The 26,527-nt window shown below is 41.0% G+C and overlaps 1 protein-coding gene across 1 annotated transcript in view; it reads right to left on the bottom strand.

Annotated features, from left to right (window-relative positions):
- Nucleotides 1-26,527, bottom strand: part of CPNE4 (copine 4) — a 690,441-nt gene that overhangs the window by 240,164 nt on the left and 423,750 nt on the right. Inside the window, exon 3 of the mRNA XM_070386976.1 lies at nt 12,706-12,885. Within this exon, the coding sequence (XP_070243077.1) occupies nt 12,706-12,885 (180 nt within the window). The remainder of the gene's footprint in view (nt 1-12,705; nt 12,886-26,527) is intronic.

Genomic DNA, 26,527 nt, shown 5'->3' with positions numbered 1-26,527 from the left:
ATCAGAGCAGAAAAAGAAATAAAATGAATCCAAATTGGAAAAGAAGAAGTAAAACTCTCACTATTTGCAGATGACATGATCCTCTACATAGAAAACCCTAAGGACTCCACCAGAAAATTACTAAAACTAATCAATGACTATAGTAAAGTTGCAGGATATAAAATCAACACACAGAAATCCCTTGCATTCCTATACACTAATAATGAGAAAACAGAAAGAGAAATTAAGAAACAATTCCATTCACCATTGCAACGGAAAGAATAAAATACTTGGGAATATATCTACCTAAAGAAACTAAAGATCTATATATAGAAAACTATAAAACACTGGTGAAAGAAATCAAAGAGGACACTAATAGATGGAGAAATATACCATGTTCATGGATTGGAAGAATCAATATAGTGAAAATGAGTATACTACCCAAAGCAATTTATAGATTCAATGCAATCCCTATCAAGCTACCAACAGTATTCTTCACAGAGCTAGAACAAATAATTTCACAATTCGTATGGAAATACAAAAAACCTTGAATAGCCAAAGCGATCCTGAGAAAGAAGAATGGAACTGGAGGAATCAACCTACCTGACTTCAGGCTCTACTACAAAGCCACAGTCATCAAGACAGTATGGTACTGGCACAAAGACAGAAATATAGATCAATGGAACAAAATAGAAAGCCCAGAGACAAATCCATGCACATATGGACACCTTATCTTTGACAAAGGAGGCAAGAATATACAATGGATTAAAGACAATCTCTTTAACAAGTGGTGCTGGGAAATCTGGTCAACCACTTGTAAAAGAATGAAACTAGAACACTTACTAACACCATACACAAAAATAAACTCAAAATGGATTAAAGATCTCAACGTAAGACCAGAAACTATAAAACTCCTAGAGGAGAACATAGGCAAAACACTCTCTGACATACATCATAGCAGGATCCTCTATGACCCACCTCCCAGAATATTGGAAATAAAAGCAAAAATAAACAAATGGGACCTAATTAACCTTAAAAGCTTCTGCACATCAAAGGAAACTATTAGCAAGGTGAAAAGGCAGCCTTCAGAATGGGAGAAAATAATAACAAATGAAGCAACTGACAAACAACTAATCTCAAAAATATACAAGGAACTCCTACAGCTCAACTCCAGAAAAATAAATGACCCAATCAAAAAATGGGCCAAAGAACTAAATAGACATTTCTCCAAAGAAGACATACAGATGGTTAACAAACACATGAAAAGATGCTCAACATCACTCATTGTCAGAGAAATGCAAATCAAAACCACTATGAGGTACCATTTCACCCCAGTCAGAATGGCTGCGATCCAAAAGTCTACAAATAATAAATGCTGGAGAGGGTGTGGAGAAAAGGGAACCCTCTTACACTGTTGGTGGGAATGCAAACTAGTACAGCCACTATGGAGAACAGTGTGGAGATTCCTTAAAAAACTGGAAATAGAACTGCCTTGTGATCCAGCAATCCCACTGCTAGGCATACACACTGAGGAAACCAGAAGGGAAAGAGACACGTGTACCCCAATGTTCATCACAGCACTGTTTATAATAGCCAGGACATGGAAGCAACCTAGATGTCCATCAGCAGATGAATGGATAAGAAAGCCGTGGTACATATACACAATGGAGTATTACTCAGCCATTAAAAAGAACACATTTGAATCAGTTCTAATGAGGTGGATGAAACTGGAACCTATTATACAGAGTGAAGTAAGCCAGAAGGAAAAACACCAATACAGTATACTAACGCATATATAAGGAATTTAGAAAGATGGTAACAATAACCCTGTGAACGAGACAGCAAAAGAGACAGTGATGTATAGAACAGTCTTATGGACTCTGTGCGAGAGGGAGAGCGTGGGAAGATTTGGGAGAATGGCATTGAAACATGTAAAATATCATGTATGAAACGAGATGCCAGTCCAGGTTCGATGCACGATACTGGACGCTTGGGGCTAGTGCACTGGGACAACCCAGAGGGATGGCATGGGGAGGGAGGAGGGAGGAGGGTTCAGGATGGGGAACACATGTATACCTGTGGTGGATTCATTTTGATATTTGGCAAAACTAATACAATTATGTAAAGTTTAAAAATTAAATAAAATTAAAAAAAATTTAAAAAGATCATACACCATGATCAAGTTGAGTTTATCCCAGGGATTCAAGGTTTCTTCAATATACACAAATCAATCAATATGATATATCATATTAATGAGTTGGAAGATAAAAACCATATGATCATTTCAATAGATGCAGAAAAAGCATTTGACAAAATTTAGTACCCTTTTATGTTAAAAACTCTTTAAAAAAATGGGCTTAGAAGGAACCTACCTTAACTAATACAGGTCATATGTGATAATACCACATCAAACATTACTCTCAATGTTGAAAAACTGAAGGCATTCCCTGTAACATCAGGAAGAAGAAAAGTGCATCCACTCTCACCACTATTACTCAATATACTTTTGGAAGTCCTAGCCACCGCAGTTAGAGAAGAAAAAGAAATAAGAGGAAATCAAATTGGAAACGAAGAAGTAAAACTCTCACTGTTTGTAGATACATGATAATATACATAGACAACCCTAAAGATATTATCAGAAAATTACTAGAGGTAATCAGTAAATTCAGCACAGTTGAAGGTACAAAATCAATACACAGAAATCACTTGCATTCCTATGCACTAACAATAAAAAATTAGAAAGAGAAACTAAGGAATCAATCCCGTTTACCATTGCAACAAAAAGAATAAAATACCTAGGAATAAACCTACCTAAGGAGACAAATGAGATGTATATAGAAAATTATAAAACACTGATGAAAAAAATCAAAGACAACATAACCAATTGGAGAGATACTCCATGTTCCTGGGTTGGAAGAATCAATGTTGTGAAAATGACTATACTACCTAATACAATCTACAGAATCAGAGTGATCCCTATCAAATTACCAATGACATTTCCCACAGAACTAGAACAAAAAAATCTCACATTTCATAAGGAAGCATATAAGACTCCAAAGAGCTGAAGCAATCTTGAGAAAGAAGAATGGACCTGGAGGAATCAACCTTCCTGACTTCAGACTATTCTACAAATATACAGTCATCAAGACAGTAAGTTAATGGCACAAAAACAGAAACATAGACCAGTGGAGTAAAACAGAACTAGCCCAGAGATAAACCCACACACCTATGGGTACCTTAATTTTGACAAAGGAGGCAAGAATATACAGTGGGGCAAAGATATTTAGTCTCTTCAATAAGTGCTGGTGGGAAAACTGGACAGCCACATGTAAAAGAGTGAAATTAGAACACTTCCTAACACCATATACAAAGATAAACTGAAAATGGATTAAAGACCTAAATGTAAGACCAGAAACTATAAAACTCTTAGAGGAAACCATAGGCAGAAAACTCTATGACATAAATCAGAGCAAGACCCTCTATGACCAATCTCCTAGAGCAATGGAAATAAAAACAAAAATAAACAAGCGGGACCTAATTAAACTTAAAAGCTTTTGCACAGCAAAGGAAACTGTTAACAAGGTAAAGAGACAGCCCTTAGAATGTGAGAAAATAATAGAACAGTCTTTTGAACTCTGTGGGAGAGGGAGGGGGGCATGATTTGGGAGAATGGCATTAAAACATGTATAATATCATATAAGAAACGAATCACCAGTCCAGGTTCGATGCAGGATATAGGAAGCTTGGGGCTGGTGCACTGGGATGACCCAGAGGGATGGTATGGGGAAGGAGGTGGGAGGGGGGTTCAGGATGGGAAACACGTGTACACCCGTGGTGGATGCATGTTGATGTATGGCAAAACCAATACAATATTGTAAAGTAAAATAATAATAATAATGATAAATTAAAAAAAAAAGAAAATGATAGCAAATGAAACAACTGACAAAGGATTAATTTGCAAAATATACAAGCAGCTCATACAACTCAATACCAGAGAAACAAACAAACAATCAATCAAAAAACAGGCAAAAGACCTAAGCAGACATTTCTTCAAGGAAGACATACAGATGGCTAACAAACACATGAAAAGATGCTCAACTTTGCTCACTCTTACAGAAATGCAAATCAAAACTACACTTAGATATCACCTCACACCAGTTAGAATGGCCATCACCAAAAGTCTACAAACATTAAATACTGGAGAGGGTGTGGAGAAAAGGGAACCCTCTTGTACTGTTGGTGGGAATGTAAACTGATACAGCCACTATGAGAGACAGATGGAGATTACTTAAAAAACTAGGAATAAAACCAGCATATGACCCAGTGATCTCACTACTAGGCTTATACCCTCAGAAAACCAAAATTGTAAAAGGCACATGTATCCCAATGTTCACTGCAGCACAATTTACAATGGTAGAACATGGAGGCAAAATAGATGTCCATCAGCAGATGAATGGATAAAGAAGCTGTGGTATATAACATACACACACACACACACACACACACACACACACACAGTGGGGCAAATATTCCACTTTATATATATAAAGTGGAATATTTCTCAGCCATAAAACGCAACACATTAGAGTCAGTTCTAATGAGGTGGATGAACCTAGAGCCTCTTATACAGAGTGAAGTAAGTCAGAAAGAGAAAAACAAATATTGTATGTTAATGCATATGTAGGGAATCTAGAAGGATGGTATTGATGAACCTATTTGTATGGTAGAAATGGAGGCACAGACAATGAGAACAGACATATGGACAAGGGTTGGGAGGAGGAAAGAGTGGGTGGGATAATGGTGTGAGTAACATGGAAACATATACATTACGATATGTAAAATAGATAGCCAATGGGAATTTGCTGTATGACTCAGGGAATTCAAACCAGGGCTCTGTAACAACCTAGATGGGTGGGATGGGGAGTGAAGTGGAAGGCAGGTTCAGAAGGAGGTGGCATAGGTATACATATGGCTGATTCATCTTGACGTTTGGCAGAAACCAATACAATGTTTAAAGCAATTATATTTCAATTAAGAAAAATAAATTTGTATAAAATAATAAAGAAATAAAGTTAAATAAAAAAGAAAGTTGGCTTGCTGTTCAAGACGGTGAGGGGTTGAGTTTCTCCCTAGCATGCTCTCTGATGGGCGCAGCAGGAACAGGGTTTAGTTTCTGGTCTTCTTTCAGCCAACGGCAACCCATGGATGGTCTCCACACTGACACAGAAAGCATACACAGCCTTCTGAGCACCCTGCAACTATGATTCACCCTCTTCATCCATCTGCTGAGAACACACAGTTCTGCCTTGAATGCTTTTAGAGGACATGAACCTTCATCTGGCACCACCACTCAGTGCTAAGTCACTTGCACTGCTGGTACTCAATGTTATGGCCAATGCCAGTTTCTAGCATGCTGAGGGCTGCTATTTTCCCTCCCCAAATACCATGAGTCCTGCTGATTCACATGGCAGAATGGAAATGTGACAAATTCAGGCAGAGTAGGTACTTTAGAGGCTCTGAATGTGTGACTTTCTGGTTGGGTTTTGGAAAGTCATTTTACCTTTTGTTTTGGGCTTCAGCTGAGAAAGATACGATCAGGAACATATATCCCAAATTATTTCAGAGAAACCATCTTTTACTTAAAGTAGCCTGATAAGAGTAAATATTACACACACTGAATCTTTAACTAAATAAATTATGCAACAAACTTAAGGCAAAATTATAAGTTCAGTTTTACTAATTGCCCAGGACATGGGTTCTGTCATAACGTTTTCACCTTTTTTCCCTTCCACATTTACTCCTGAAACAATGTTGGTCCTTACAAGTGTCCATAGTGGTAGCTCCTTAATAACAGGTTTCAGACCCTGAATGCCAGGAACACTGCTTAGCACCTTATATGTATTTTTTCACTTGATCCTCACGCTATTTCTTGAGGTCAGAACTATTATAATCTCCACTGTGCAAATGAAAGACTGAGGTTTAAATGGCTGCAGGAGTTTGCCTCTGGACATACAACTGAGCATGGCTGAGCTGGGATCCGACACTAGTACACTCAGCTCCGTGGTACAGCATCATGAAACAGCGCTTTGGGCCCCCACCACACTGTTCCTACATCTCCCGTGTCCAACATTCCCTGCCCAACTAAGCAGTGCAAGGAAAAGGAATCTTCTCTCACTGCTGAAGTTACAAAGAAGGAAAATGTTGATTGGGTGTTTTTTTTTTTTTTTTTTTGCTTGATCACATTAAAGAGAAGAACAATTTGGAAAAAGTGAGAAAATTCCCATTCTCACCAAAAGGTAACAAACTGTCAAACTGTGAAGAGTGAAGGAGGTCTGCCTCCTCTTCACAGAGCTCTCATGACAAATGCATTTGTCTTTTGTGTTACTCTATACATGGTGCTAGTTTAGTCGCTAAGTCATGTCTGACTCTTGTGAACCCATGGACTGTAGCCTTCCAGGCTCCTCTGTCCATGGGATTCACCAGGAAAGAATATTGGAGTGGGTTGCCATTTCCTTCTCCAGGGGATCTTCCTGACCCAGGAATCTAACCCAGGTCTCCTGCATTGCAGGCAAATTCTTTACCTACTGAGCTATGAGGGAAGCCCCCTTTATGTAGTACAGCAATATCAAATCTTGTTTTAATCACATGTCTGTTTTACTTACCCCATTCTAAATAACCATCCAGATAACTCTACATATAGAAAAGGATTTTGAATTTCTGCTACCAGCTACCATCTGTAGGGAGTCAGCTCCCAAATCTGTGTCATCATCAGGTCCATGTGGTAAAACAAGTGGCAACCTCCTCTGGACTTTTCACAGACATCCTGAACTTAAGGTGTTGGCACCACATCCTACTCCCCATCTCATTCCTCAATCTGATTCCCCTCAATGACAGCAAGTCGTTCCTCCAGTAACCTTTGTCAGATGCCAGAAGACTCTGCATCTCTCACCCAGGTTCGAAAACTTGTTGATTGTGCTCTCAGACACATTCCCCTCTGCATCTCCTCTTCTCAACTTTCTTCACCACTTTCCTTCCCAACTCTTCTTTATTGTTTTAACAGCCTTCTAACTTGTTTCTCTGCCTACACGTCAGTCCTCTCCCATCCACCATTTACAGGAATACCAAAGTGATCTTTCCAGTACCCACAATCAGTCTTGGCCCTCCCCTTTTTAAAGCTCCTCAGGGCCTTTTGTGCATCCAGTCTGAACTCCCCAAACTTTAATGGAAGGCTCATGAAAGCATGGGGTCAGCTCAGCTCACCCTCTCCTGTCTGGCCTCCTTTATCCCTTTCCCAACTCACTTGCCCATCCCACCAAGCCGAGTCACTCAGAGTTCTCTGACATTCTCATGCTGCTGTGCATTGACGTGTATCAGTCATTTTTGCACAGAGTCCTTATTTCTTTTCTCTGCTGGTGAATCCCTATTCACTCTTTGAGACTCAGGTCCAGAGTGATACAATTTTCTTATGAGACCTCCTCAATTGCCTTTAGGCAGAGGTAAGTCCTTCCCTCAGGGCCCCTGAAACACAACTCATTACACAGCACTTAGTAATATGCATTTTGATGATTTCTTTACTAGTCTGTATCTCTTAGCTAATTATAAGCTCTTCTGGAGCAGGGCCCCTGTCTTTTTCATCTTTGTGCCTGTAGCACCTACCACAGTACTTTTTATGCCTGGGGTCCTTCCTAAATATTTGCTGAAAAAAATGAATACATAAAAGAGTTAAATTTATCATGTCAAAGTATAAGTTCATACTGATCTGAAATTTTCAAAATTAACTCATCAATAAATTTGACTTAAGCACATGATATATAAAGCATATATAATTGCTTTAGAACCAAAAAAGTGCTGAATGTGGTCTGTGGCCCCCGGCTTTAAAAACTTGTAATCTGGGGATGGACCAGGTAACTATAACAATAAGTGATAATTAAGAGAGAAATTATTTTAATGAACTAATAAAAAGGAACTTCTCAGTGCAATGTAGAATGATTTACATGAATGAAGTGAAGTTGGGTTATAGGAGTTTGGAGTTTAAAGAGATCATTATGGTCTGGGAAAGGGGTTCTGTGGCATATAATTAAATATGTTAGACTTCACTTTGTAAATGGCAAAATGAATTAGCCTATAGTGGTTCAAACAGCAAAGAGAAGATAATGATTGAAATGTTGAGGACAGGCTGGCTTCAGACAAGACTCTATCTAGGGTGCAGAGAACACCACTCAGTTTCTTTCTTTTCCTCCAATAGCACCCACGTTTTTCTCTTGCAGGGTCCATTTCCACCTCACAACCCAAAATTTTCTTTCCTATAAAGCTCTAACCAATATATTTACATCTCATTATCCCTGAGAAATATCAATAATCTCAGATATGCAGATGACACCACCCTTATGGCAGAAAGTGAAGAGGAACTCAAAAGCCTCTTGATGAAAGTGAAAGTGGAGAGTGAAAAAGTTGGCTTAAAGCTCAACATTCAGAAAACAAAGATCATGGCATCTGGTCCCATCACTTCATGGGAAATAGATGGGGAAACAGTGGAAACAGTGTCAGACTTTATTTTTCTGGGCTCGAAAATCACTACAGATGGTGACTGCAGCCATGAAATTAAAAGATGCTTACTCCTTGGAAGGGAAGTTCTGACCAACCTAGACAGCATATTCAAAAGCAGAGACATTACTTTGCCAACAAAGGTCCGTCCAGTCAAGGCTATGGTTTTTCCTGTGGTCATGTGTGGATGTGAGAGTTGGACTGTGAAGAAGGCTGAGTGCCGAAGAATTGATGCTTTTGAACTGTGGTGTTGGAGAAGACTCTTGAGAGTCCCTTGGACTGCAAGGAGATCCAACCAGTCCATTCTGAAGGAGATCAGCCCTGGGTGTTCTTTGGAAGGAATGATGCTAAAGCTGAAACTCCAGTACTTTGGCCACCTCATGCAAAGAGTTGACTCATTGGAAAAGACTCGATGGACGTGAGTCTGAGTGAACTCCGGGAGTTGGCAATGGAGAGGGAGGCCTGGCATGCTGTGATTCATGGGGTCGCAAAGAGTCGGACACGACTGAGCAACTGATCTGATCTGATCTGATGCCTGATGAGTTACATAGTTTCTCTGAAGCAATCACTGTCGCCACAAAATTGAGACATTCTGATTGATTTCAGTCAGTGGCATCCCAAAGTGTGGGCCAGGTCAACAGCACCAATCACATAGCTGATATTATGAGAAGGTGGTTGTTTAAAAATATACAGGATACCTAGTCTGGCCCACAAATCACCAGGGTGGGTGGGGGATGCAGTAGTATGGCTCAGGAAGCATGGCTGACTTGCTACTCATGTCTTTTTTTCTTCCTAAGCCACAATGTCAAAAAAATTTCTCACAACATGCAACCTCCCTGCATTCAGTTCAGTTCAGTCGCTCAGTCGTGTCCGACTCTTTGCGACCCCATGAACTGCAGCATGCCAGGCCTCCCTGTCCATCGCCATCTCCCAGAGTTCACTCAAACTCACGTCCATCGAGTTGGTGATGCCATCCAGCCATCTCATCCTCTGTCGTCCCCTTCTCCTCCTGCCCCCAATCCCTCCCAGCATCAGAGTCTTTTCCAATGAGTCAACTCTTCGCATGAGGTGGCCAAAGTACTGGAGTTTCAGCTTTAGCATCATTCCTTCCAAAGAACTGCCTGCATTATCCTTTCCTAAATCATGGCAGAAGAAAGAGCTCTGAATTAAAGATAAACAGCTCATGACTTCTGGTCTTGGCTCTGTCAAGGCATGGAATCTTTCTGATTCTCAGTTTTCTCAACTCAGATGCAAACTAGCATATATAAGATGGATAAAGAACAAGGTCCTACTGTATAGCACAGGGAACTATATTCAACATCCTGTGACAAACAATAATGGAAAAGAATATAATGTATATACATGGACAGCTGAGTCACTTTGCTGTACAGCAGAAATTAACACAATATTGTAACTCAACTATACTTCAAAAAACATAAATTTTTAAAAAGCCACCAGAAATGATCAGTTTGAAAGCCCTTTCAAAAGCATCAAAGTATACTTAGGAAGGGATATTGGTAATTCACCTTAAGTGCTCAGGTCTACGTATTTCTTGTCTTGAGAGATTAAGAAGATTACGTGAATGAACCCCTCAGATTCTCTGTTCCTTCCACTCTAGGCCATCTGGCCATTTCTCCATACCAACCCTGATGCTTTTCACTTAAGTAATGGGAAGCCTCACCCCAAAGGGCTTAGGCAGCAGGGCACCTTATTCCTTCCTGAGGAGAAGTCCACAAGAAGGTGGGTTCCGGGATATTCTTCATCATATATTATATAATGATCATTGTATATATCTCTCATGACTTTTGGAAAGAGTCAAGAGCTTGTAGTTCTTGATAGGTACAGTGCACAAAAAGTGGGCAATGAATGAATGAGTGAATAGTGGATTTGAGGTGAAATTCTGTAATGTATAAATAAACTTAAGTAAACTTAAATAAATAACAAATAAACTTAAAAGGTGATTAAAATGGCATTTTTCAGATAGAAAAGAACCATTTTAAGATTCTCACTTAGCAATGAGCATCCCGCCTATGCATAAAAGTTACATGCTGTCCCAAGAAGTAAATGTAGATCCACTAAGTCACGTGAATAAAAGATCTTGTTTATCCAAAACTTTCACAATTTGATCTGTGTGAATGATCCTCAAAATTACCTCTTTTGTAAGGCTTATCTTCCTATGTCCAACCAGTCCTTGAGCCTCTACCTCATGCCAGGCATTGTGCCAGGGGCCAGTGACACTGTCTTTGCCTTCAAACAGCTCACAACTAGTTGGGGATAAAGATGTAAAACAAATAATTACACAAGTAAATCACAGCCATTCTTAGGGAGAAGCACAGAAGAGGAAGCAAACATTGAAAGGATGGTATCAAGCAGACAAGACCTCAGAGAAGGCTCCTAGAAAGAAGTGACATTTCCACTGAAATTGGGAAGGGAACATGAGCGTGAGCAGGGAAAGGAAGCACATTCTGAGCAGATGGGAACACTGCTTACAGTCTCTGGAATCAGGAAGGAGTTTGGCATATGCTGCAGAGTATCTTTGTTTGGATTTCCCAAAAAACTGACTCTGAGACTGAAAGTCAAAGGAGGTGAAGGAAGCACCACAGTGGAGTAGAGCAGTGAGGCAGGAAGAGGAGTGTAGCTTTATAGTCCAACTCTCACATCCATACATGACTACTGGAAAAACCATAGCTTTGACTAGATGGACATTTGTTGGCAAAGTAATGTCTCTGCTCTTTAATATGGTGTCTAGGTTGGTCATAACTTTTCTTCCAAGGAGCAAGTGTCTTTTAATCTCATGGCTGAAGTCACCATCTGCAGTGATATTGAAGCCAAAACAAAGTCTGTCACTGTTTCCCTTGTTACCCCATCTATTTGCCATGAAATGATGGGACTGGATGCCATGATCTTAGTTTTCTGAATGTTGTTTTAAGTCAACTTAACTCTTTCTTACTAATCCCTAAACAATATCCTTACCTCTACATGGGATTAATGCAGGTTTTGTGAGGCTTGAGGCTTATATAATTTGTAATCTTTCTTTGTGGAAAAAGTACAACACTACAAATAAAAACATGATACAGAACTTTGGAAGGATCCACATAAGTGAAGGTCTCTGAATTTTAAGCTACACTAGTTTCCCAGTAAATCAGTCTGTGACCTTGATTAAGGGTGGCTGGTCCTCTCACCCCTTACCTCTGCATGTTTGCTCTGACCTCTATGCCTTGTTTACATTGCCTTTTTACCTGAAGACATCCCTCCTCCTCCTTCAACTCCTGGACCATATTTTTTCAAAGTTTGGCTTCACAATGCCTTTTGTCATTCTCCCCAGCAGAAAGCTCTCCCTTCCCTGCAGGCCCACAACCATATGTAGAACCCAGGATGAGTTGTCTCATGAGAGCTTAGAGAACATCATGAGTGGCTCTGTTTGAGGGGCACACACTGAGCCTTCTCCAATTAATCTTCAACACAGGGACTATTTCTACTTAGATTCCACCTCAGCACTTATTCAAGTTCTGGGTACAGCAGGAAGGAAGGGAAAAAGGAAACGTGTTACAAAGGCAAAATCATGGGGCTTGGAGTAAGGCCCACTTGGGTGTAACTCTGCCCTTGTTAGTGTGGGGTCTCTGGCAAGTCGATTACTTCTGAGTCTTAGTTTCTCTCTCACAAATGGATGTTTATTTCCAAACATTGTTGTGAGGATTAAGTAAAGCATTTATCATTTACAATGTATCTATTTAGCCTTCTCTTGGGCTGCTTTTGGCACCAGAGGCTTGGGATAGCTGTGACTGAGTGATACTCCCTGTGTAATGAATGGTTCCCATAGTTGAGTTGGGAGATGGAAGATTATGATGTATCAGGATAAGCAATAGCAGACATACAACTGGAGCAGAGTAGGTGTTCCATAAATAGTTGTTAAATAAATGATTGACAGAATGAAGGAATTCAGAAACAAAAATGATTAACTTTGCAAAATAGGTAACACATGATATATCGGCACCATCATCCACATGAAAGTGTAACACTGAATATAATGGACATGGCAGTGCATGTCACACAATGCTACATGTTAAAGGAAATAAAATCAACAGGAGAAAGAAAGCAAGGACTGAATGAGGGGAGAGGGGAAAAAAGGAAGGAGAAAGGCCCTCAGAAGGCTAAAGGGGAGGAAGGGCGTCATGGACCCACCTGGCCAAGCGTGCACTCCATGCCGCCCAGAAAGTCAGCCTCCTTCAGCCCATTGTGGGTGCTGCTGATGTCATGGACCTCAAACCGCAGGCGTTGCACCTCCTCGAAGTAAAAGTCTACTGTGAACAGTTTTGAATAGACTGGGTTGATGCAGGTGCGAATCACCTCTGTTCTGTCAACCTGAAGGACAGAGGAAGAGAAAACCCATCAGGGATCAGGGCCTTGTATCGTTATCCTTCAGGAAGCTTCATTCTATGGTGCTCTGTCTCCTTCCAAACTGTCAGTGCCCTCCACCAAGTCACCAGGGCGAGCAGTCTGGACATCTTTAAGGATACACCTTCTGAGAATGAGTCATGGTTCAAGGAGGAAAATCACAGAATAATATGAGCTTTATGTGTAAGGGTTTTAGAGCACCTTGTATTGTTAAGTAGTAAGGCAAGAAGATGGACTGATTATTAGGGGCCACCTGGAGCCTCAGGAAAAAGTCTGAGGGCATGTTTTGGCTTGGGAGGAAAAAAATCTGCACTCAATTCCTGATGTCCTAGGGGCACAGTTGGGCAAATAACCTCGTAGATGTCCCTTTTAGCCACCCTATTCTAGTGTTAGTGTCATATGAATCCCTGTGGTCTCCAGTGTGTCTCTCATTGGGCTTACACATGTTGACTCAGTAGTTTCTGTCCCTCTTGCCGGGAGCCGGTGAGGCATTCCACTCATGACAAAGGTCATGAGGAAGGAGGCTAGGCATACGCAAAGGCGGGATCGAGCCTCAGGAGTCCCCCTGGATATTCTCGAGCATCTACCCCCAAAAACCAGAGTCTGCCTACTTTATTGCTTTGTGCTCTCACCTCTGACTTTACTGGGGGCTGTCCCCCACCACCATCTCGCTCTGACAAAGAGTTAACTTACAGCTCCAATTAATAAAGTTCCTGGGCAGTTAGGAGTGTTTAAATCCAAACCCCTCAGATAGCTCTCTAACTCGCCTGACAAGTTTACCCGGACTCCTACAGCTATGCATATGATTGTTTACAGTCTCCCAGCCTCGAGAGGCACAGGAAGCTTAAGATATTCAAATAGCTTAGAGCGTCTCAGAGAGTTAGAAACTGTCAGAATAAAACTAGGAAAAGATTTCATTGATGAGCCAATGCTTGCTGCCAAGTTTCCACATCCCCTGTAGTGTATCCTTGAATGTGTATTAATTAATATAGTTGGTATGTAGAAAAAATATGTAGTGGCCTTGGTGTTAGTAACTTTAGACCCTTAAGGTAATAAATTCTTTCCTTTGTTGTAAACCCATTACACGTCCGCCCTATAGGAATGCAATTTTATCTTCGGAAGATGGCGCCAAACCTTAAAATAATTACTCTTAGAGAAAATAAGTCTTTGTTGATAAGTCTTTGTCAAGAGTCATAAAATGTTAATAGGCCTTCTGGCCAGAAGATGATGTAAATCACCTAAACCATTTGTATACGATAAATTTGCAGGAAAGAAACCCTGGTTTTTGATAAGGATCAAAAACTGCTGACTTTGCATCCCCTATTATCCTCTATGTGTAACTTAGGGTATAAAAGCCCCTGTTGAAAATAAAGGTACAGGCCTTGCTCACCAGAGCTTGGTCTCCCCATGTCATTCTTTCTTTTCACATTCTGGCTGAAGTCTCCATCTGGAGCGCGGAGGTCCTCTGCGACCATTCATTTGCCTGGGCTTCTAAGACCCACTGGAGAAGGTGTCTAAGGTGGGGCACCTTCCACTATTCGAGAGGGCGCCTGCAGCCTCCGTGGTCAGAGCTAACCTGGTGTCACGGGTTATATTGATTTTCCGTGTAAACCAAGCTACTCAGACTCTTTTCTCCACTGAATTCTCCCACTGAGCTATCCTCATTCTATTACTCTTTACATCTCTCATTAACATTTGAATAGGTCGCCGATGCTGTCTCCCCTTCGAATACCCTGGATTAGCCGGGGCTGGACCTCGGCACCCTCTGTCTCAGTCCCCTCATCAACCAGTGAGGGCTAGAGGGTTAGGGCAGTGGTCCCTACTCTGTCACTAGGGGCCGGTTTCCTGGAAGAAAATTTTTCCACAGACCGGGGTAAGGGGGAGGGGGTTTGGGGATGATTCAGATACATTTATTGTGCATTCTACTTCTATTATTATTAGATTGTGATATATGATGAAATAAACATACAGCTCACTATAATTCAGAATCAGGGGGAGCCCTGAGCTTCTTTTCCTGCAATTAGACAGTCCCATCTAGGGGGATGTGAGCAATGGAGAGTGGTGGTAAGTATAGATGAAGCTTTGCTCACTTAACTGCCATTCACCTCCTGCTGTGTGGCCCAGTTCTTTACATGCCACTGCAGCAGCCCCATGGGGTACCCTGAAAGGACTCAGGATGGAGAGAAGCAGGATTCTGGACCCAGGTAGGTGAGGTGCATATCAAAGGAGTGGTTTCAGTGAGCCTCGACTTTTGCATCTTCCCATACATAGGAAAGTGCTAAATTTCATTGGCTTGAGACAGCTGTTTTTCTTTAATTAATAGTTATCTTTTAATGTTCTCACCACCTGGTCTTTGTTGCAAAAACTCTTGTATATACTGGCTCCTCACCTTGCTTCTTGGGGGCAATTTCTCAGAATTATTTGAGATGCTATTTCGCAGGCTTGAAGTGCTCAGAATGTCCTCTGAATAAAACATAATTCTCAACTTTTCTGTAGTGCAATTTTTTTCAGTTGATAGTTTACTGGATACTCCCCAAGAGTCATTCATTAGCACCAACTGTGAAAAACACCTGCCCACTTTCATTACAGTACAAGGAGAGTTTCTCAATAAAATGAGGGGAGCCATTTTTGACCATATCACGCATGTACATGTTATCCATCAAAGAAAAAATCTGATACACTCTTGATCTCAGGGTTTGATCCCTGGCCCCATCTCTTCCTATGCAGTGCCCTGTGTGAGAGAGGGCTACCCTGTAAGGATGGTGCTATTTCTGGTGGGATGGATGATCCTGGTTGTGAGAAGAAGGAGAATATGGTTCTTTTACATCCTGCTGCAAGAGACAGAAAACCAAACCTCAATCCACTGCTGATTAGGATTCGACAAGCTACTGCTCAGACCAATGGTTATTTGACCCTTTCCATGAAGAGTCAGCTATTTGAGCTTAATTTATATGCTTTAAAATGTTCATTCTGGGAGGCAGGATTGTATATGTTATTGACTGATTATGTGGGTACAAGATTTATTATATTGGTATACTTTTATTTTTTTGTTATTAAGAGATTATACTTTTGAATAATAGTAAAAATCAGAGGCCTATAAGTTCATAGTGACTTGGAGGTGTTTCATTCATTCCACTTAAAAGTAGTTTTCAGCCTCTCCTTTGGCATTGGCCTGCCCTTGTGCCTTGAGTTTTTCCTAATAAAGCTAAGCTGTAACCTAGCTGTAAAACTGGCCTGCCATTTCAAATCTTTGCTATGGCGAGACAGAATCAAGGAAATTACACACTCCTCCAACATATATGGTGCCATTTCTCGGATTTAACCTGGCTGAAACAACGTTGGCTCAGCCCCTGTGAAGCAGAGGCCAAGCACAGGAGAAGCCCAACTTGGCGAAATCTCACACAGTGGAAGCTGAACACGTAGAAAACCCAGTGCAGTGGAAGTAAGAAGAAGCCCAGCAGGCTGGAAACTGGGACAGCAAAAACAAACTGGGCAGAAAGCTCACGCGGCTCAGTCCCAGATTCCAGAAGACCTCCAGTTAAGAAACCTTGGACCACTGGACAAAATCCAGAGAGGGATTGTCAGAAGATCCTCTGACTAATCCTGAGGAAATCTGGTACACTGATGGAAGCAGCTTTGATTAGATGGGAAAAGAAGAGCTGGATATGCTGCTGCTGCTGCTGCTGCTAAGTCGCTTCAGTCGTGTCCGACTGTGTGCGACCCCATAGATGGCAGCCCACCAGGCTCCCCCGTCCCTGAGATTCTCCAGGCAAGAACACTGGAGTGGGTTGCCATTTCCTTATCCAGTGCATTAAAGTGAAAAGTGAAAGTGAAGTCGCTCAGTCATGTCTGACTTTTATCGACCCCATGGACTGCAGCCTACAAAGCTCCTCCATCCATGGGATTTTCCAGGAAAGAGTACTGGAGTGGGATGCCATTGCCTTCTCCGGCTGGATATGCAGTAGTCTCCAATTTCGAGATCATAGAGGCCAAACCTTTGTCACCAGGTACTTCAGCCCAGTTGGCTGAGCTCATAGCCCTGACTTGAGCTTTAGATCTGGGAAAAGGAAAAAGAATAGCCATTTACACTGACTCCAAGTATGCCTTTCTGGTGCTACATGCATATGCTGCTATTTGGAAAGAAAGAGGCCACTTGACCATCCAAGGGTCCCCAATCAAAATTGGTGATAAAATCCTTAGGCTCTTGGAGGCAGTCTATCTGCCCGCTGAGGTTTCAGTCTCTCATTGTAAAGTACACCAAAAGGGAAGCGTGGAAGTGGCACAAGGGAACCAAGCAGCCAACCAGGCAGCTAAGAGAGCAGAAGTCCAGAACAATGACCTAATAGGGGTTGCCATCTTAGTTCCACAGACTAATTTGCCAGAAACTCCTTCATATACTGAAGGTGAGACTCTTAAAGCTAAGAGTGACTTACTTCACTCCGTATAATAGGCTCCAGTTTCATCCACCTCATTAGAATTGATTCAAATGCATCAATTATTAAAAAAAAAAAAAAAAAGCTCAGAGTGAGGGCTTTCAAGAAGATCATATGGGGTGGTTCCAAAAGGAGGGACTTCTTTTTCTGCGTGGGAACCTCCAGTGGAAGCTGGTTAACTCCTTACAAGCCACCACTTATTTAGGGGAGAAGGCCCTCCAAAGATTATTAGAAAGGTCCTTTAGAGGAACAGGCCTCCAACTGAGTATAAGGCAAGTGGTCTCCTCTTGTCCCACTTGCCAGTTAAACAACCCCCAAGGAGCTTGAAGACCCCAGGTGGCCCAGCCCATCCAATGGGGTGGGACCTGCTTAGGAGAGGACTGGTAGATGTCAGTTTCTCAAGGGTAAAAATACCTATTAGTTATGACAGATATATTCACAGGATGGGTTGAAGGTTTTCCCGCCCAGACTGAGGAGGTGTTAAAAACAAAAAAAAAAAACAAAACAAAACAAAAAAACTGCTCCATGAAATCATTCTGAGATTTGGTCTGCACAGGTCATTACAAAGTGACAACAGGACACCATTTTCTTCTAAGGTCACCCAAGGGGTCTCTAAAGCATTGGGCATTACTTATTACTTCCATTGTGCCAGGAGGCCTCAGTCTTTAGGAAAAGTAGAAAGAAGCAACTAATTCTTAAAATCAGCGATAAAAAAGATAACCCAGGAGACCTCCCTGGGATAGAAGGAGGCTTTACCAATAGCTCTCCTCTGCATGCATGTTGCCCCTAAGGAACAGGTTGGTCTTAGTCCTTATGAGATGGTATATAGGAGACCTTTTGTTTATGTCAATGACCTTTTCCTAGATCCATAGGCACAGACCCTCCAGTCTTATAGTATGGCCATTGGGCAACTCCAACAAGATATACACTTGTGGGATCAACAAGGACCCCCAAAATTCTAAAGAGCTACCACTATAGGCTCCAGGAACTCAAGTCCTAATTAAAGTCTGGAAAGATGGGTCCCCAAAGGCTCAACTCCAGCCCACATGGAAGGGCCCCTACCTGTAATACTTTCTACCCCCACAGTAGTCAAGGTACTAGGACACAACTCCTGGATTCACTATTCATGAGTCAAGTGTGGAAGAAAACAGAAGAGGACACTCAATACACCTGTGAGCCCCTGGGAGATCTCAGACACCTATTCAGAACTATAAATGAGCACCATTCTAATGGAAACTCCCAAAATTAAGTTTCTGGAGATAAGATCTCTCAGGATAGCTCTAAAGAGCCAACACAGCTTGGTAGGGGTGGTACTCCAAAATAGACAGGAGATAGATCTCCTGATTCCTGAAAATGGAGGGACTTGAACCACCTTGAATGAGGTGTGTTGTTTTTGGGTAAATACTTCCAGTCAAGTTGAAGAAAGTCTCACAGACCTCAAGAAAAACGTTCAGATCCTACAGGATCTCAGAGAATGAGCTTGAGAGTTCTTGGGGTGGCTACAACCTCTCTTTGGGGGATCTTTCTCCGGGAAAGGGGGAATTTGGAGTTGGCTAATGCCTCTACCAACCTAGATAGCATACTGAAAAGCAGAGACACTACTTTGCCAACAAAGGTCCGTCTAGTCAAGGCTATGGTTTTTCCAGTGGTCATGTATGGATGTGAGAGTTGGACTGTGAAGAAAGCTGAGCGCTGAAGAATTAATGCTTTTGAACTGTGGTGTTGGAGAAGACTCTTGAGAGTCCCTTGGACTGCAAGGAGATCCAACCAGTCCGTTCTGAAGGAGATCAGCTCTGGGATTTCTTTGGAATGAATGATGCTAAAGCTGAAACTCCAGTACTTTGGCCACCTCATGCAAAGAGTTGACTCACTGGAAAAGACTCTGATGCTGGGAGGGATTGAGGGCAGGAGGAGAAGGGGACGACAGAGGGTGAGACGGCTGGATGGCATCACTGACTCGATGGACGTGAGTCTGAGTGAATTCTGGGAGTTGGTGATGGACAGGGAGGCCTGGCGTGCCGCGATTCATGGGGTCACAAAGAGTCTCGGACACGACTGAGTGACTGAACTGAACTGAACTGAATGCCCCTACTAATATCTGTTATCACCACATTGATGCTGCTTATGATTGCTTCTGCTGCTGCTGCTGCTAAGTCGCTTCAGTCGTGTCCGACTCTGCGACCCCACAGATGGCAGCCCACCAGGCTCCCCCGTCCCTGAGATTCTCCAGGCAAGAACACTGGAATGGGTTGCCATTTCCTTCTCCAATGCATTAAAGTGAAAAGTGAAAGTGAAGTCGCTCAGTTGTGTCCAACTCTCAGCGACCCTATGGACCGCAGCCTTCCAGGCTCCTCCGTCCATGGGATTTTCCAGGCAAGAGTATTGGAGTGGGGTGCCATTGCCTTCTCCATGATTGCTCCATGTATTATCAATTGTCTAAGCCATTTTGTCTCTGCCCAGGCCAACAAGCTACAACATAGACTGCCAGTTCAACAAGGATATGTAAAACTACACCTGACCACAGAAAGTACCACTCATCCTTAGATGGACATCATATAAGGACTCTGAGGCTTGGGAGAAGCAAGAAGGGGAGGTCCAATGCCCCCTTGCTGTCCCAGCTCAGCAGTAGCCAGAGAGACTGTGACATTCCATTGCCAAAGAATTGGGCCTCCCATCTCTTGAGGGGGGAATGTTAGGTAGTTAGAATAGGAAAAAGGTGTCCAAAATGGCAGTGGCTAAAAGACAAAGAAAGGAAAAAGTCCGCAAAAGTGGAACAGAAGGAAATCCGTGGAGGGGAATGAGAACTTCAGGTGAAATAAACACTGCCCCTTCTTGGCTAGCCCAATTTGCATAGGGCAGGCTCAGGGGGGAGGAGACAAATGTATAAAAGGAAGAGGCCTAGGCAGATTGAGTCCTCTCCTTTGGGGTCGGCCTGCCCTCACTCTTTGAGGGTGTATTATCCTTTGTTTTTCCTAATAAATCTGAGCTGCGACAGAAAAAAAAAAAAAAAAAAGTTTTCCCTTAATTTGCCAATAGAACAGAAGTACTATTTCTATTGCCCTACCTTTGGTGGGGTGGGGGGGAAACTGCGATTATCTGGCAACCTGGGGCTGGATTTGTACATGGAAACCAATTGGGGGCTGCCCCATTCAGATGGGTGTTCTTTCTCCATTTTCCAAGCTCTTAATCTTCAATGAATTCTCCCATCTGACTCCTAGAGGCATTGTTGCAACATTCGGTCAAAATTCATAGAATCATGAACCATATGAAAAGGGATTTAACTGCATTCATGTAGTGCCTTTTGATAGAGGGTTTTGAAACAACAATCCCCAAGAAGTAACTTATAAGTGGATTCTCAAGATACAGAAAAGATGCTTTTCTTGTGGCTGAAGGAACAGAGTCCTGGACAGGTTTAGATTATAAGAGATAGGAGATGGAAATTCAGGTATTTATTTCTCTGCTTTAACCATCCCAAAGGGCACAAATGGCTGATGTGCATCAGTTCTGCTGCTTTTCTTCTTACTTCTTGATTTTCAAATGCTTATCCCACACAAACATCATGCCACACCTCAGATGGACCATCCAAAGCAATACTGAATGACTTCATTTTGTGAGGGAAAGGAATGATTTGGGAAGAAGTTAAGTAACACACATTTGCATTTCCAACATAGATAATTACAAGGATGATCTCAGGACCAGTGAGACTCTTGAGTATGGATGCTCAGGACTAGAAGGACAATGGTGATGGGGAAATGCTTGTAATACTTGGTGATGTTTCAAAACATTTGGTGTTCTTAGTCTTTATGGGAGATACATTATCTTTTCTGGAGACTGAAGTCAGGTTTAACCTGAGCAGGAGAGCCTAGGATAGCTGTTGTTTCTCATTGAGAGGCCTCAAGGTCAAGGCAGTTGTTTCCAAAGGACCACCCTTTGCCTGGTGCTGCCAGTTGCATCAGAATCATTGGGGGCAGGTTTCCTTACACTCGATTCATGATCCCTACACTTGGGGTTCTGATTCAGTAAGAGTAGGGGATCCTAGAAATATGTATTTTAAAGGTGTCCTAGGCAATCTGAATGTGAGAATATCAGAGTAAAAGAATTGAAGAGATGGAGGGTCTAGCTCTTGCTCTTATGTGTGGGTTTTTTTTTTTTTTTTTTTGGTCAAGGTTTTAAAAATTTTGCTTTCTTTCTGTTACCGAGTCTGCAAAACTGTCAACACTTCTCTGCTTCTCTCCTCTGCAGTTGTAATGACTGATATCCTAGTGTTGCTTATGGTTTGCAGAACATATTCACACCCATTTTCGTTTGATTCTTAGAACAATCATATGCTGTAGATTTATATTATTTTATATAAAAGTAAAATCAAGGTCAGACATCAGGACAAAGTACTGGATGACAGAATGGGCAGTGAGCTCAGGCCTTTTGACCATAAAGTCTGGACTATTTTCTTAATTCATCTTTATTCATAAGCACCCCTAGAAGGAAAGAAAAAATGTAGCTGTGTTATGATATCATGATGATAGAATCAATCATTGAATATTGATTTTGATGAGATGCTATTTTAAAGACTTTCATCTAAAACGTTTTTCAGTATATCAGTAAAGTTTATGATAGTTAATGTTTATGGAAGGCCTGGTGTGTCACAGGCACTCACTTTTAAAAAATGCATTATTGAGGTATAATTTACATAAAATAAACCACATCCACTTAAAGTAGGCAATTCAGTAAGGTTTGATATGTGAAACCATCCTCACAAGCAAGTGAAGGCACCCAGGACCCCCTACAGTGTCTTCATGTCCCCTTAAAACTTTCCTCTCACCCCTCCCGGCCTTTGTTCCCAAGCAACTACCAATCCGTTCTGTTACCATAATCAGTTTGTATCCTCTATAATGGCATATAAGTTAATTGCACACTGTGTAGTCTTTTTGTCTTTATTCTCTCATTCAGTGTAATTATTATGAAATTTATTCATTGTGCATCAGTGGTTCATCTTTTTTATTTCTGAGTAATATTTCACTGATGATCTGTTTCCAATTTGACTGTTACACATAAAACTGCCATGAATATTCATGTACAAACATTTGTATGGACTTTATATTTCTTCTCTCTAGGAGTGAAATAGGTGTATGTTTAACTTCTAAAATTCTAACTGGTGTGTAGTGGTCTCACATTGTGGTTTTAGTTTGTGTTTTCCTAATAACTCATGAGGGCTTTAATAGCATCTTTTCATGTGCTTATGTTCCATCTGTCTCTTTTGGTGAGGTGTATGTTCAAATCTTCTGACTCTCTTTTCATCCTTATGACAACATTGTGATGTAGGTACTATTATCATCCCCTTTCCTGAGAGGTAGAGACACCCATACCTTTCCCAATTTCATACAGCTTGTGAGAGGTAGGATTTTTCATCTTTATGCTAAATAGTCATGAAAATTTGAAGCTTTTTCACCTAAATCCTCTTGTACAAAATAAACAACAGACATGGATATGGAACTAATGGGGAAAGTCAGTGAATGAGGCTGTAGTTGTGTCTCTAGTTTGTCTGCTGGCACATTGGAGATACAGTGGGAGACCCATACACTGCCCAGGGAATTGTGATTGGGACAAGCTCAGTCTGTCATCAAAAATAATTCCACACAGGTAATGGCCATCTGCTCCCCGAGGCCCCCAAGGGCTGGGACTGACAGAGGCAAAGGAGGTGAGGGGACTGAGAGGTGAGCACTAAACAATGTGATGCTATTAATGGGAGAAAAACTAAAGCCAGGAGCCAAAACTGATGTCTCACTGAACGGTCTAAGGTTTCCTGGAGAAGTACAAGTCTTTATCCCAAGGATAATAGGGCTGGAGAAGAGTGATATCATGTGCCAGAGAGAGACATAACCTAACCCCTAGGGCAGGCTTATAATTAGATATTATTTAAAACTTATATTCCTTAAATATTTTCTCAATATTTATTTAGTGAGGGTGAGAAGAAACTAACTTTCTCTGAATAAAGAAAGGATAATGTTAGGATCAAAATAAAGGATTGATTACAGACAAGTTTTCAAACCATGGAACTTCCAAAGGGACATATTAAACCACATAGAATTTAGATATTTAGATAAGTCACTGAGTCACAGGAATTAGCATTATTCAGCTTTAGATGCTTTCAAGTGCTGGCTGTGGAGTTAGTGGGCTTCCCTACAGCTGCAGGAAACAAGTCACTGGTCTTGAAAATCACTCAACAGGGGGAGATAGGTTGGTGCTGGTGAGATATGGCTTTTATTTTCATTGTAGTGGGTTTTCTACTTGAACAGGACTAAACTCTTTAACATTTTGCTGGTTATGTAAGAAGTCACACGTGGGAACCTGGGTTTCCTGACGCCATTTTTGCTCTATGTCTTTGCGCTTACATCATTCTGGTGGCGTGCCACATGGATGGCTCCTGCTCACTAGGAATCAAAATATGCCTGAGTATTTGTCAACCTTTGCTTCTCCTTCACTGACCTTGCACCTGGACACATGTGGTCCTCAGTGGGGGCAATACTCACTTTTCTAGGGAGCACATGGGAATGCATAGAGGTGTCTGGGGTTGTCACAATGATGGGGTGACATCACTGGATGCCAAATACCCTACAATGTGCCCGGAACTAAACACTATCCAAAGCTAGTGGTGTCTTCTATTTGCCCAACCCACTTTCAACCCCAAATAAATAAATAAACTTACCCAAGGGAGTTTGGGCCTCAGAACCAAGCATATGTGTGGACTTACTAGCCAAGAGAGGAATAAAGATATATAATTATAAAATAATTATAAATTGATAATATAAATTATATTTTATTTATATATAATTATATATAAAATTATATTACTTTATTATAAATTATAATATAAATTATATTTTATTATAAAATTATAATATAAATTATATTATTTATAATTATATAACATAATTATATATCTATTGATTATTAAATTTTAATTTAAATATATAATTATAATACAATAATTTAAATATAATAATTATTATTATATATTTATTATTTAACCAATAAGTCTATTAAAGCATCATCCTTATTTTGCAGGTGACAAAATAAAACTGAATCAGAAAAGCACTGGTAAAGGAAAGGATCAAACTCAGTCTGTCCAACTAAAAAAATATATGCTCTTTCTACCTTAAGATTTATTATGGGTTGAATTATGTCCCTCAAAGTTCATATGTTGAGTACATCAGAATGTGATCTTATTTGAAGATACAGTTGTTACTGAAGTTAGAAGTTAGGATGAAGTCATACTAGAATAGGGAGGAGGCCTGATCTTATATGACTGGTGTCCTATAAATAGAGACATTCAGATATACAGATATGAATACAGGGAGATGCCATCTGGACATGAAGGAAGAGATTGGAGTGATACACTTACAACCTATGAAACACCAATGATGGCCAGCAAACCACCAGAAGCCAGAAGAGACATGTAGAGCAGATTCTCCCTAATGCCCTCAGAAGGATCAAAACCTGGTTATACCTTGATCTTGGACTTCCAGCCTCCAGAACTGTGAGACAACAAGTTTCTGTCTTCTAAGCCACCCAGTCTATGGTAGTTTCTTACAGCAGTCCTATTAAAATAGACATCATTCTACCTATCTCAAGAAATGTAAATTGATATAGCAACTGTGGGGAACAGTATGGAGAGCCTTTAAAAAGTTAACATAGAACAACCATATGATCCAGAAAACCATAATTCAAAAGGATACATGTACTCCAATGTTCACTGCAGTACCATTTACAATAGCCAGGGCATGTATATTTACAATGTTATAATACCAGAACATGGCCATGCATCTCTGGCCATTCATCTCTTGCTTTGAGAACCCAGTATGAAAAGGCAAAAGATATGATACCAGAAGATGTCATATTGCTTGACCCCTAGGTCAGTAGGTGTCCAGTATGCTATGGGGAAGAGGGAAGAGATAGCTCCAGGAAGAATGAAGAGGCTGGTCCAAAGCAGAAATAATGCTCAGTGGTGGATGTGTCTGGTGGTGAAAGTATAATCTGGTGTTGTAAAGAATAATACTGCATAGGCACCTCGAGTGCTTGGTCCATGAATCAAGGTAAACTGGATGTGATCAAGGAGGACATGGTAAGATTGAACATCAACATCTTAGGAATCAATGAACTAAAATGGATGGGAATGGTGAGTTTAACTCACAGGACCATTGTATCTACTACTGTGGGCAAAAAGCCCTAGAAGAAATGAAGAAGCCTTCATAGTCAATAAGGGAGTTTACAATGCAGTACTTGGGTGCAGTCTCAAAAATGACAGTAATCTCAGTTCATTTCCAAGGCAAACCATTCAACATCACATAATCCAAGTCTATGCCCCAACCATTAATGCCAAAGAAGCTGAGGTTTAATGGTTCTATGAAGACCTACAACACCTTCTAGAACTAACACCAAAAAAAAAAAAAAAAAAAAAAATGTTTTTCATCATATAGGATTGGAATGCAAAAGTAGGAAGTCAATAGATACCTGGAGTAACAGGCATGTATGGCCTTGGAGTACAAAATGAAGCAGGGCAAAGGCTAACAGAGTTTTGTCAAGAGAATGCACTGGTCATAGCAAACACCCTCTTCCATGTGGTCTACACAGGGACATCACCAGATGGTCAATACTGAAATCAGATTGATTATATTCTTTGCAGGCAAAGATGGAGAAGCTCTATACAGTCAGCAAAAACAAGACCTAGAATAGCTGTGGCTCAGATCATGAGCTCCTTATTGCAAAATCCAGGATTAAATTGAAGAAAGTAGGGAAAATCACTAGGTCATTCTGGTATGACTTAAATCAAATCCTCATGATTATACAGTGGAGGTGAGGAATAGATTCAAGGGATTAGATCTGGTAGATAAAGTCGCTAAAGAACTACAGATGGAATATTGTACAGGAGGCAGGGACCAAAACTAACCCAAAGAAAAAGAAATGCAAGAAGGCAAAGTGTCTTAGGAGGCCTTACAAATAGATGAGAAAAGGAAAGAAGTGAAAGGCACAGGAGAAAAGGGAAGATATACCCATCTGAATGCAGAGTTCCAAAGAAGAGTGAGATAAGAAAAGCCTTCTTAGGTGAACAATGCAAAGAAATAGAGGAAAACAATAGAGTGGTAAAGACTAGAGATCTCTTCAAGGAAATTGGAGATACC

The sequence above is a fragment of the Bos mutus genome, chromosome 1 (assembly GCF_027580195.1).
Source record: "Bos mutus isolate GX-2022 chromosome 1, NWIPB_WYAK_1.1, whole genome shotgun sequence".
Taxonomy (NCBI): domain Eukaryota; kingdom Metazoa; phylum Chordata; class Mammalia; order Artiodactyla; family Bovidae; genus Bos; species Bos mutus.
This window is presented reverse-complemented; position numbering and strand designations above follow the sequence as displayed.